General features: G+C 36.0%; 1 protein-coding gene across 4 annotated transcripts in view; it reads right to left on the reverse strand.

Annotated features, from left to right (window-relative positions):
* Positions 1-283: 283 nt before the first annotated feature.
* LOC106069281 (gamma-tubulin complex component 6-like) overlaps positions 284-13,493 on the reverse strand; it is a 33,662-nt gene continuing 20,452 nt past the window's right edge. For all 4 annotated transcript variants that reach the window (XM_056022840.1, XM_056022839.1, XM_056022842.1 and 1 more), the window contains exons 22-33: positions 11,670-12,347; positions 10,497-10,893; positions 9,582-9,662; positions 8,704-8,866; positions 8,426-8,567; positions 7,028-7,184; positions 6,263-6,300; positions 4,860-4,992; positions 4,441-4,495; positions 3,992-4,153; positions 2,464-2,663; positions 284-1,396 (exon numbers count right to left, since the gene is read on the reverse strand). In XM_056022840.1, the coding sequence (XP_055878815.1) occupies positions 1,299-1,396; positions 2,464-2,663; positions 3,992-4,153; positions 4,441-4,495; positions 4,860-4,992; positions 6,263-6,300; positions 7,028-7,184; positions 8,426-8,567; positions 8,704-8,866; positions 9,582-9,662; positions 10,497-10,893; positions 11,670-12,347 (2,304 nt within the window). In that variant the 3' untranslated portion in view covers positions 284-1,298. The remainder of the gene's footprint in view (positions 1,397-2,463; positions 2,664-3,991; positions 4,154-4,440; positions 4,496-4,859; positions 4,993-6,262; positions 6,301-7,027; positions 7,185-8,425; positions 8,568-8,703; positions 8,867-9,581; positions 9,663-10,496; positions 10,894-11,669; positions 12,348-13,493) is intronic.

Consider the following 13,493-nt stretch of genomic DNA (forward strand, 5'->3'; position numbering starts at 1 on the left):
TATAACATTACGGTATACTGATGGAAGTAAATAAATAATTGTAGAAAGGAAATCATGTGTGTAAAATGGTGATTAAGACAATGTTAATTAACGAATCCAATGGGAAGTTTTCTTTATAATTGATTGATAAACATAGTTTTTGATATAATCTTTACATCAACCTACAGTCTTAAATTGAATCTTTACAGTAACATTTAAATATTTCATTTAACTCTGGGTATTTCACAATTCTTAACCCATAGCTTACTTAGCTCCCCTTTTCTAAGAGAGATCTCACAAGCCCAGTGAGTTTTTTTTAAATATAGTCTACATAAAACAAAATTCATTAATTGCCACTAATTGATAAAATATATTTTTTTTTTTTTTGATTCATGTTTTGTTAGGGAAAAGTTGGCATAAAAAAGATATTCCATTGTTGTATTTAAGAAAATGGAAACCTATACTTAAATAGTCACAGCAAACAAAACTTTTTCAGTTGATATAGTAACGAATATTTTTTTTTCCGATACAATATTTTGTGTTCAGAGACTTGTTCACATGCTCCTGACAATTCAGTGCTATTGTGAACACTAGAGGAACAGCACCATGTGCTTAATTCATGGGCATTCATAATACAAGAATCCTTTCAAACAATTCGTAAACATTCCATTCTGGGCAGGGAAAAATTTGCTAAACCGGCCTTTGGGCAAAAGCACCAATGAGCAGATAACAGTAAAGTCTGCTTGGAATTCAATTTAGTAATATTAATACAAGGGACACAGTGAGCCTCACAGCCAGCCCAACCCTTACATAACCATTTATAAAGAATCTTTTACAGACTTACATCTTCTGTAATAATGCCTATACTGTGCTTCTGTTCAGATTTAATCCCTTATACACAATGAACAGTCAATTAACATTATAAGGTCTTTTATTTTGTTAAGTCACAGAGTTTGCCTACGTGTGAACAGTGGTTCTCGTTTCTATCACATGTAGTCTACATGCAGATAGAAATACAAGAACATGTATAAGCCTAGCACGCTTTAGATGTTTCTGAATTTTCTGATGTATTATCAAACTAAAAAATATTATGAAGACCAGTACAAATGAATGCCAATCTTTGTATGGCATGCAATTTGTGGTCTAGATTAAATGGTAATGCCCCTGATTCTGGGTCAAAGTTGACAGTAGTAAAGCACCTGATAGTAGTCAAATACTGCGTTGTATTTCTTGGATATTACTTGTACTGCTATTCGGAACCTATCAGAATTGTGTCCCTTGGTATTGCACTTGATTTGTTGTTTACGTAACCCTTCAACTTAGTCGCTGGCCTGCGTGTAATAGTTATTGAAGTTTAGTTGTAAGAGTAACTCCTGGAGGTGGGGCTGGTAACCTTTCTGTGAGAGCCGACTCACCACTGAAATAGACAACACAATGGTATAATATCTGTCTCACTGAAGATAAGAAAAATGTTTGTAAAATGTTTTACATGTTTCGGATGTTCCTTCAGAGTTGAAGATAGTTTACTTCCTAGTCCAAACCTCCCGCAGGATGACGTGGGATGGGAGCGGGCAGGGTTTGAACCCGGGACCATGGATAAATCCAAACAACAGTCCAGCCCGCAATCCGCATGACCAGGCAGTCATCCAAGAATGATTCCAATTCATCTTAAGACAATTATCATTTATTGTTTTTCTGTATGTTTTATTTTACTTTACTTAGTATTAAATGTTACAATCAGATGGAATGGTCAAGTAATGCTATGAGCCACACACTATAACCACACGTGGTCAATTGTGTCAATGGTGACATTAAAAATCATTTTTGTTGCAGATTTTTTCATTTCATTTGAGAACTAGCATTGTACACCTACTATGCCATTTGATTTTTTTTACAGGGGGTATATTTCTTTTTTTTTTTTTGTGAGTAATCCAGGAATCCTCCCCCTTTTTTTTCATTGAAGTTGAGAAGACTCAGTGGCGACTTAAACATCCTGAAGTTCTAAGTCCCAGGCTTCATTTTGATTTGAACCTAGGACCTCTTGGTATGGAAACAAGTGCTTTACAGCTCATACACCATGTCTCACTTCAAGTTTAAAAAAAGGGAAAGTAATAATGAGTAGACAAGGGAAACAACTTAATAAAAAAATCTATGGCCATATTACAAGATCTTCGGGGTTCGCAAAGACCTTCCTTCAGGGAACAGTACCAGGAAAAAGAAGAAGATGCAGACAGAGCAAGCAATGGGAGGACAACATAAAAGAATGGACGGGCCTGCCATTGATTGAAATAGGTTCTAACTAAGGCAAAAGACAGGGAGGAATGGAGAAAGACAGTTGACAAGTCTTGCTTGGTGCCCCAACGGTTCAACAGACTAAGGGATAGGTCTAGGTAAAAGGTAACGCTAAATGGAAAGAAAGTAGCAAGAGCTTTTTTTAAAAAAAGATTTATTCTAGAAGCCAATGTGAAGGTCAGGTCATCTCACCTTTAAACAAGAACACGCTGTACATGTGAAAAGACTGGAAGGTGTTGACCATGACAGCAAAGTTTCCATGAACCACAGTCTTCTGTCCAGCATCTTGCTGCCACTGGGCACTGACCAGCTGGGACCTGAACTTCAAGATGAGACAGAAGATGTCTTGGATGATCTTCATCACCTTCACAGCTTTATTGTCCAGCAGACATCTGGGGAAAGACACGGGAGAAGTCTGCTATACAACAAAACAGATCTAGCTGCCTTTAATCCGTAAAACAAATACATTTCAACAGCTTTGCAAAGTGAACCTAATAGTTAATGACTGTGATCCCATTTATACAATAACATAACCAAGCACATTTGTGTCCGGGTCTTTACGACAGGAGCAAGCACCTCAAGAGAGATGAGTCTGATTATTTCTCTATTAAATTATAAATAATGCTCTAGTGCAGTGATGCCCAAAATACGGCCCGCGGGCCAGATCCGGCCCGCAACTTGGTTCCATCCGGCCCGCCGAAACGTCGGCACAAAAAGTAAAAAATCCCCCTCTTTTCCAAAAAAAAAAATGTTGAGAAATGTATTTTACTTATAATGTTAGGGCCCTCTGATGGATTGGCACCATGACTTTTAACATTTATACGTTTATGAAATGGGAGAGTTGAAGTGGAATTTAGAATCTCATTTTTTTTTTAAACGATAATAAGCCAACATATTTGATTTGTATAGAAATTGTAGCCGTTGTATTTTTTTAAACAACAGATAAACGGCATTATAAAACATATAAAATATTATGTCATTCTAAGTTTGTGCGCGAATAAAAAGATTTTTAAACTACGCCTAGAAATTGGAGGATCGATGGGAATATTTACATATTATATATAGCTATCTACATAAAATATATAGCTAGCTATAATTTTGCTCGCATTTTAAGTAGAAAAATGAAACCAGTTTCCAACGCAAAAAAGAAAAAAAAGATATCTTTCAGATATCCTATTAATTAATGTAAGCACAGTAAGTAGAAACTACTAGATCAACTGGTTTCTATTAAAATTGTTTCATGTCATTTTTTTTTTCGTTTTTGTACCTTTTCAGTCTTGTGGCCCGCGACACGAGTGTCGGAAATTAATTTGGCCCGCAGGTTGAATTAGGTTGGGCATCACTGCTCTAGTGTCAGTCAGTCAGTCATGTACAGCCTTATAAAAGTCCCGCTTGATAAAATTTTGCTAGATGATGTTTGACAAATAAATCTGAAAACTTGTATTGTCATAGGAACAGAGTGGTTAGACTCAAATACAAGTCTTCTGGTTCTTGAAAAAAAACTTTTAGAATCAAATCCTTTTCAGACTCCCTCCCCCCCTGCCCACCAATTTACAGAGAGACTGACCACCTATCAATCTTGAAAATATATTGTTTTTTTTTTTAATAATTTTTACACATGTGTTTAACAAAAATTAACTAAATTATCTATAATCTGTATTTCAAAAAAAATGTTCTTCATTGGAAATGTAAGCTTGTTGAAAGTCGACTTAGTACTGACCTGAAGAGTGACCTGTCCACAAATCGTTCATGTAGAGAACACAGCTGGTCAAGGCCATCAATGGGTTGGTTCAGATCAGCTTGGAACTCCTGCCAGGACACATGGATGACCTGATTGGTGATGTAGCCTTGCATCATCTTCACAAAATGTTGCATCTCTTGCCTGATGAAACAAAACAAATGTTGTCTAAGTGTCTTCCAAACTCTTAAATACTACAGTCTTTGATGTTGTAAGACAAAGAATATATAATGTCAATAACAGGATGATCATATAAACCATATGTGCAACCATTTTCTTTTCAGTACAGAATGTCCCACACAGTCTAATATGTTAATATACAAGACAAAGCTAAGTAATATCTCAGAATGTCAGATACAGTCTATGATGATCTAATTTCAACAAAACAAACTCTAGAACTGCAGTTATAAAAACACAAGAGTATCACTGACCTATAAAGCTGAAGCTGTCTGAATTGCGCAGAGTTTCCTGCCTTGTGTATCACAGCTGGGGATATTACACTATTTGTTAATAATCAATTAGATGGTGAATGTACAGAATGTTGAACATGAAGCAAAGGCAGCAAGACAACTTTGTACAGACACTTACTCCCAAATGAATGTCCACAGTTCAAACCTGATTTCACTGAGTGTTTCTTAAGTTACAAGCAACTTCAATATGCAAAATTAAGATATGGAAATTTTGTTTTAAATAACTGACTTACCATCTCTTTTCAACTGATGCTTAACATTTAAAAAACCCAGACAACTGTCTTGATCTGATTTACTGACTTACCATCTCTCTTCAACTGATGTTTAACATTTAAAAAAAAAAACCCAGACAACTCTCTAGATTTGATTTACTGACTTACCATCTCTCTTCAACTGATGCCAAACATCTTTTAAAACCCAGACAACCCTCTTGATCTGGAGCAGGAAGTTGAAGATATTGTAATACTTCTTCATGCAGGATTCATTAAATACAATGGTCAGTGGCCAGCTCACCTAGCAGAGGAGAAAACAATAAAGTCAATGCTGATTTAACATCACTAGCACTATTAACATTGTCTTCTGGGATAAGACCTAATATTCAGTCTATGGCAAGGGTTCTCAGCCTGCGGGTCGCGACCCCCTTGGGGGTCGATTGATGATTTGCCAGGGGTCGCCTAAGACCATCGAAAATAAGGATTGTTATTGTCTATTCTTCTATTGCTGTATGTGTGTGTGTGTGTGCGGGGTCGCGGAAGAGTGGGGGATTGTAAAAAAGGGGGTCGCCGAGCATAAAAGGTTGAGAACCGCTGATCTATGTAGTATATAAGGTACATTTTTTTTTAAAGTAAGGTTTGAATATTTCTGTACTAAATAGTTGACTATTGATCCTGAATTAAAACTCTCAAAGGTCCAACACGTCAGTACAACATCATAGCAGAACTAGCTCCAACCAATCTACCGGGATGTGGTTTTTTTTTTTTTTTTACATACAGATAGATATAGGAAACAGTGCCATACATAAAAATTGGTTAAGCTATCATTTTTTTGCCTCCGTACAGAGCCCAGCAGAATGAGATGAAAAATGAAACAAACAAAACAAAATCCCTTGTGGAATATCCCCCAGAGAATGCTGACTACTTCCTTCAAAGATGCATACTTAATGCAGAGGCTCAAACAACATACTGGCCCCAGTACACTCTTTTAGAAAATAAACTAACTGCCTGATATGGATGTGCAGTTTATTTCAGAGAACTCCATCCTTAGAATTAAGAAAGACAATTCTCATGATTAAAAAAGGAAAAAAAAATTTTCAACCCTTCTGCTTGGTGCTTCAAACTGAAGCCTTTTCCCCTATGTTTAGATTGCAAGTAGATTTGAAATAAAAATATATAGGTCGTGGCTAAAGGTATCAAATCAACTAATGGAAATTAGATTTTCCTGTTCTATAAAGGTTTCAATTCAATAGTTAACTTCCACTCAATTATCTCTTTAAAAAAAAAAAAAGCTCCAAAGTGTCTGAATGTATAGCACTCTGCTGGGGTACTGTGGGCCAATCCAGGTAAATGCTGAGATTATTAATGTAAGCTTTAAAAGTGTCCTCAAATCTACCCAGTTTTAATGGGTAAACATTATAGATTTGAGAAAGGTGATTGGTCATTGTGCAGGTCATATGACAACCAGTTAAACCTTGGTAACAGAAACAAGCAGATTTCTATTTGTCTGCTCCATTGAACACTGGGTCTCAAAAAATTAAATTGATCAGGGAAAGAATGTGTCTACTTACAATGTATCTAAGCTCCAGACATTTCAGTGAGTTTGGGTCTGTGAGAAACAAGAGAATTTACTTTGAAATAGGATCTAAGCTCTTTTGACAACAATCACAACACTAGTCTCCTGTCAAATAACTAGTTGCCTGTCACATCACATGTCTCCTGTCACATCACTAATCTCCTGTCACATTACTAGTCTTTTGTCACATCACTAGTATCCTGTCACATCACTAGTCTTTTGTCACATCACTAGTCTCCTGTCACATCACTAGTCTCCTGTCACATCATTAGTCTTTTGTCACATCACTAGTCTCCTGTCACATCACTAGTCTTTTGTCACATCACTAGTCTCCTGTCACATCACTAGTCTCCTGTCACATCACTAGTCTTGTAACACAGCACAGCACACATCCTCAGTCACAACACTATCACACCTCAAGTCTCATAGCACAGCACACATCTCCAGACACAACAGTACAACACTATCACAACTCTAGTCTCATAACATAGCACAGCACAAATCCTCAGTCACAACACTACAACACTATCACACCTCAAGTCTCATAACATAGCACAGCACACATCTCCAGACACAACAGTACAACACTATCACAACTCTAGTCTCATAACACAGCACAGCACACATCCTCAGTCACAACACTACAACACTATCACCCCTCAAGTCTCATAACATAGCACAGCACACATCCTCAGTCACAACACTACAACACTATCACAACTCAAGTCTCGTAATACACCTCAAGTCTGGTAACACTTACCATTAGGTAGAAGAACCGAGGGAAGACTTTTCAGCACAAAATTCAAATTTTTTGTATTGACATCATCGGAATGAATGGAGGATCTGATGGCTTTGGTCAGTGCTCCATTCAGAAAGACTGGGTTGATCATTTCTTGGGGCAGAGGATTAGTGATAAGCTGAAAGTGTCAAACATATTTACAGTCACTAGAATGATACCAAAACTTAAGCTGAAAGTGTCAAACATATTTACATTCACTAGAATGATACCAAAACTTAAGCTGAAAGTGTCAAACATATTTACAGTCACTAGAATGATACCAAAACTTAAGCTGAAAGTATCAAACATATTTGTGTTCACTAGAATGATACCAAAACTTAAGCTGAAAGTGTCAAACATATTTACATTCACTAGAAAGACACCAAAACTTAAGCTGAAAGTGTCAAACATATTTAGGTTCACTAGAAAGACACCAAACTGAGGTTGTATCATTAACAATGTAGATTTGTTCTTAAGATAATGAACACTTTAAACACATTAAACACTATGCTATTACTTCAACACATCCAAACACAATGATTCAACTCAAATGCTTTCGTACAACTATATGTACTTAAAAAAAAGATTTTTTTTTATTTGAAAGTCAATTTTTTTTTTTACAATTTTATTTGTGGTGATTCCCCAATTTCCATTTGAATGTTAATCATAAGAGTTTACTGGATTAGAGTTTTAAATCTACCCTTACTTATTTCGCCTTCCTTTATCAGTTATCTCCACTTTTCTCAAGCATTTATAGCATTTTCTTTTTAGTTAGTAATATTAATGATAATATAATTAACATACAATATAACATTAACTTATTCCCACTATCAAGTCAGCCAAAGATTGAAATGTTCAAAAAAGTTAGCTTATTTGTCTAGATATGTCATCTAAATTAATGTATAGTTTCAATTGTTACTGTGATGTTGACAACTGGAGAACTCTTATAAAATTATAAAAATGCAGGACAAACAGGAAAGCTACAGTCAACAAGAGGCAGAGACAGCAAAAGAGAAACTTAAATCATCCCCCAGCTGACATTGGCTTTGTCTGCATTGAATGTGGGAAATATGTAGGTCACAGCTTTCTCTACACAGTTCACAAGAACTCTTACTTTAATCTTTGGGTTTGATTAAAAGTTTTTTAGATCTATGTTGAGTTGAATACACATTGCCTAAAATCAAATGGGAGCAGATCAAACAAGAGGGGATAAAACAAACTGTTGTACACCATACATAAAATGTCACATTCAAACATATTTCCCAGTCCACAACACACATAAATGAAACAACTGTTACTGAATGGATCCTACAGTATGAAAGTCAAAGACACACAATAAAACATCTGGATGTATAACAATATTTTTTTTCCCATCCAAACCTTTTCAAATAAAATATTGGCGAGAATTTCCGCAAAATCTCCATCCGCCATCAACAAAAATCTTTTGATTGCTTCAAAATGGCTGTCCACTTTCAATTCTTGTGTAAAATAATTGATAATCGCAGAATTGACCAACGACATCCTGGAAAACAGTAAATGATTGAATTAGGGTCAGAAGTTAAAATATTCAAAGTCTCCAAATTTTTAATTACAACCAAAATGACAAAAACGTTTTTACAATTTACACTAAACTTTAACAAACTATATACACTACTGACTGAGCCTGAATGGGTGCTGTCAAGGAACAGCTCAACAGTACAGACAAGGGAGTCGACATGTGGGCCTCAATCTCGTCTCGACTGATGATGACAGCATCTACCAAATCTTTACCCAAGTCCAGCACATACCTATTGGGCACAATATCCAAGACAAGTTCTTGCCCTGGAGATGGAGTAAATTAAAAAAAAAAAAACATTCACTGAATGTGTGGACAGTGTCATCAAAAAAATCATGTTTCTTTGACCCTCTCTAAAGTTCAAGTTCATTTCATCAGTTCTCTATCAAATAAAGGCATTTATAATTTTTTTCAAAAGTTTAAGTAAGAGCATGTTATGTAACATTATGTAATGTTATGTTATATAATGCCATGTAATGTCATGCAATGTTATATAATTTTGTTTGATGTTATGTTATTGTTATGTATTGCTACGTAAAGTTAATGTTATGTCAGGTTATATGTAATGTTACTGCATGTAATGTTAATGTTATGTAGGTTATATTCAATTATTGTTGGTAATCTCTACCCTCCCAAATCATTTACTAAGATACGGAGCATTGAATGTTTGTAAAATCTGAAGTGCTTTGGCTATTATTTCAATGTTCCTTGCAATCAAATGATATTGACCAATCAATAATTTGTTTCTTCTAATATGATAATGAGCTCTGTAGATTATCACCTTTAATCCACTAAAGTGGGAGCAGGGGATTGTAAAAAGGGGTCACAGAGCATAAAAGGTTGAGAACCGCTGGTTTAGAGAGACAAGGAACATGGCACAACAGTATATGTGTGTATATGTGCAAGAATGTCACATAGAGTGAATATGATAGAGTATCTTATGTAACAAGTCTAATCACCGCTGGCCCAGTAGACACTTACCTAGTTCAAGGAAATCTGCCGGATCCAAGTCTGATGTGTAGGGAAGTCTTGCCTTAAAACTAATTCTGTCCAGTGGACCATCTGTGGAGTAGGTAAAAAAAAATAAAATGTTATACATGTTTCGGATGTTCCTTCAGAGTTGAAGATAATTACTTCCTAGTCCAAACCTCCCGCAGAATGACGGGGGATGGGAGCGGGCAGGGTTTGAACCCGGGACCATCGATAAATCTGAACGACAGTCCAGCGTACAAACCGCACGACCAGGCAGCCATCCTAAATGGCTCAATGTACTTCAATGCCAAAAAGGTAAATCAAGTCAATTACATATGAACAGGTCACAGGACAACACTGAGCGTGATTGTTCTATTGTAATGTAAGAAAGTAGATAACAGGGAAGAGTATTTCTAATTTACATTTACACTGTCTCATTCAAAATAATTATTAACTCTTTCTCTCCGTAATTATTGACCACATTCTCGAGGAATCAACGTTGGTATCGGCAGTTAGGAGAGAAAGAGTTAAGATTAGAGAAATTCATTTATTCAAAAGAACAGAAAATTAAAAATGGTTTGTCTTTGTTAAAAATACACATATGCGTGACTGCCATTATTACACATCATTATTTGATATGCCTGGTAACATGACATTTTTTTATCGGCTAGCGAATCCTGGCAATCATTAAAATTTGAGGGCCAAATACTAAATAATTCAATAGTGTACAAGTTGGGTCATAACAAATAAAAAAAAAAGTTTGAAACTGAAGCACTGAATAAAGAAATAAAATTATGTTGAAACAACAAGGCATTCAATTAAGTTAAGCAAAAAGTAAATATAGAATCTTTGGAATGACTAGCCACAAAAACTTGGCAGTAAAGTTTTGTGTTCAGACAAACTTCAATCACTAGATAGATGTACCTGTGTGATCCTCAGAGATGGCTTTTAATCTGTCAACATCCCCGTAAATCAGTTTCTGGACAGTCGAGTCTGACGAATGGCCTCGAAAGTTTTGGGCTAAAAACTTTTGGCGAATCAAAGCATTTTCATCCACCTGCAGAGACTCTGTGTTTGCGTTTCTATTGCCCAGAATGCGAATGTGTGGCCGATATTCTTGCTGGCCCGCCTCGCCACTCTCCTTTGAGGCAAACATTTTTTTGCTGGCACGCACTTGAGACCTGATGGCAAAGTCTTTATAGCTAGACTCCATGTTGGCGTGCAGGTGGTTCTGCCGTCTCAACTTGGGCACAGTGAGAACATAGCTGGAGTTGGACACTTGGGAGATGTGGCCAAACTTGCTGGGTTTCTTGATGACCATCTGATGACCAGCAGAGAAGATACATTGTTAAATGTTTTGTTAACCATTAATTCACGTGTAACCAAATGTAAATCAAGTCTTATACAGATTACCATGCTTCATAAATCATGTGACCTAGCATTAACATGCATGACTAGATTGACACAGGGACACATAGAATGTATTCTCTTTTGAACTAACATCTGTAATTTTTTAAATATAATCTTCAGACTGAATGAAAAGCCTTATTATATATATTATATACATATATTTATATATATATATATATATTATATATATATTAATAATTTATAAATATACTTACATACACACATACATACATATATATAAGTATACAATATATTTTCTATTGTAAATTTAACCACCATCACCTAACTCCATTGGAGTGAGATATTCAAATTCACCCTCTTATAAGCCTTAAGTAGTTTATGTAAGCTACCACAGAGCTCAAGAGAAATTGGCTCGCCTTAACTGTCAAAGTCCGAAACAGGCATAAAAAATGGGACAAGATTTTCTCTTTCTCCCCACAGCAAGGTCAAAGTTGGGCCTCATTGCGCAAAATAGAAAATGACAAGCCAATGGCTGGTCCTCCACCACTGGGTTATAATAGCTTGTTCAGGCATCTAAGGGAGATCAGTTAAATAACATTCCATGAGCTTTAAGACAGGGAATTTTATGTGGGACTTCATTTCATTCACTGCATGTCTCAAATTTTATTAGTAAAATATTCCTAGAGAAATCTAACTAGCTATAAAAAAAAAATTAAAATGAAGTACTTTGCTCTCGGTCTCAGATGAAATGTTAACAAAGCCTTTTTGTTTCCTTGGAACAAGAGCTCTCTCCTGGTGGCTTTCTTGGCCAACCTGCTGGCCTGCTTGAAACTTGAGATGAGTTCTGTGACCTGCGGTAGACGGATCCGATTCTTTAGTTGCAGACATGTGGATGGAGGATTTAATGTGAGGTTTCGTTACAGCCTCCTGAGACTCTGACGAGGCTGCCACACCTTTCGCCATTTTGATCGTTGGCTTTGCTGTGACCACATCTGTGGATTGATTGCTGACATGACTGTCACCCACTTTTTGAATATGAGGTTTTGATTCTTGATAAAATGTTTCAGTGGAGCTAGAAGGTTTGGGCAGTTGTATCTTGTTGATAGGTTCATTATCTTCCATATTTAAATCTTTAGGGTCACTACCGTCATCTTCACCCCCACCAGAAACAATTCTGGTATGTGGATGGGGGGAATGATCAGCTCTAAGGGCCCAATTGGGCAGGGCTACATCATCATCGAGAATGCCAATGTCCTCAGCACTGCTGGTACTGGACAACTCCCTCGCTGCCCATCTGGGGATAGATATTTCTTCAACATCATCAACTTCAAGAGGCACTTCTCTGTGAGAGGCTTTCTCTGCCCATCGAGGAAGACTAGGGGAGAGTCGACCATCAACATTGTCCTAGTTGTAAAAAAATATAAAAAATATTAATAGCTGGACAAATGTCTTCACATGTCAGATACAAATAATGTCTTCACATGTCAGATACAAATAATGTCTTCACATGTCAGATACAAATAATGTCTTCACATGTCAGATACAAATAATGTCTTCATATGTCAGATACAAATAATGACTTCACATTCAGATACAAATAATGTCTTCACATGTCAGATACAAATAATGTCTGCATATGTCAGATACAAATAATGTCTTCCAGGGTTAGTAGCACTTTTCCATGACAAAATTTTAGGAGATTTTAGGAGGTTTTTTAAGGATGAAATGTATGATGTGTGTGTGTGTGTTTCCTATCCATTTGTGTGATACATAGTAAAACATACACAAAACTAAGCATTTATCAAATCAATTATTGTTATTTGATTTTTAAAATAATAAATATCTTGCCAATATGCCACAGCAACAATGTTATCAGCTGTGTTGTGTCCACAGATATTGTAATGAAAGTTATCTTTTAAACAAGTAACAACTTGACTGTCATCCCAAAACCTCAAACAACCATTTTTTTTCAAAGATTTATTTAAGAACATTACAAATGGTTGCTTTTCCATTTTTTTAAAATAAGAAACATTCTTAGAGATGCCTTCATAATGTGTATTCTCTGTGATGGAAATGTACACTATTAGTTCCTATGGGTATCTTATAGATACTAGAGTCATGGTGTGCATTTGAGGTAATGTTTTATTCTTTTATTAGCTAACTTAAATCCTTCTCATAAACAGAGCCAGTAATATATAGGGCAATATATGTTTATTTGAATGTTTAGTTGACACTTGCTTACTAAAAAATGGCTTTTGGATGGGGGGGGGGGATTAGATCTATTCGCATTTTTTTCCTAGCAGAATCTTTTTCAACCATATAGTTTCCCTGGCTTTTACGAGTGAAATAATTTTTACGGACTTTTCACAGCTGCATGCAAAATATTTTCGTTAAATCTACAGTGGATCTAGACTCTTGATCTAAGTCACTAAAATGCGCAGATTTTTTTCAAGGCTGTGAGAGAATTATCTTCACTGAAGTTACAGTAGATCTAGACTCTAGATCTAAGTCACTAAAATTCGCGGACTTTTCAGGGCTGTGAGAGAAATA

Source organism: Biomphalaria glabrata, chromosome 3 (assembly GCF_947242115.1).
Source record: "Biomphalaria glabrata chromosome 3, xgBioGlab47.1, whole genome shotgun sequence".
NCBI classification, from domain to species: domain Eukaryota; kingdom Metazoa; phylum Mollusca; class Gastropoda; family Planorbidae; genus Biomphalaria; species Biomphalaria glabrata.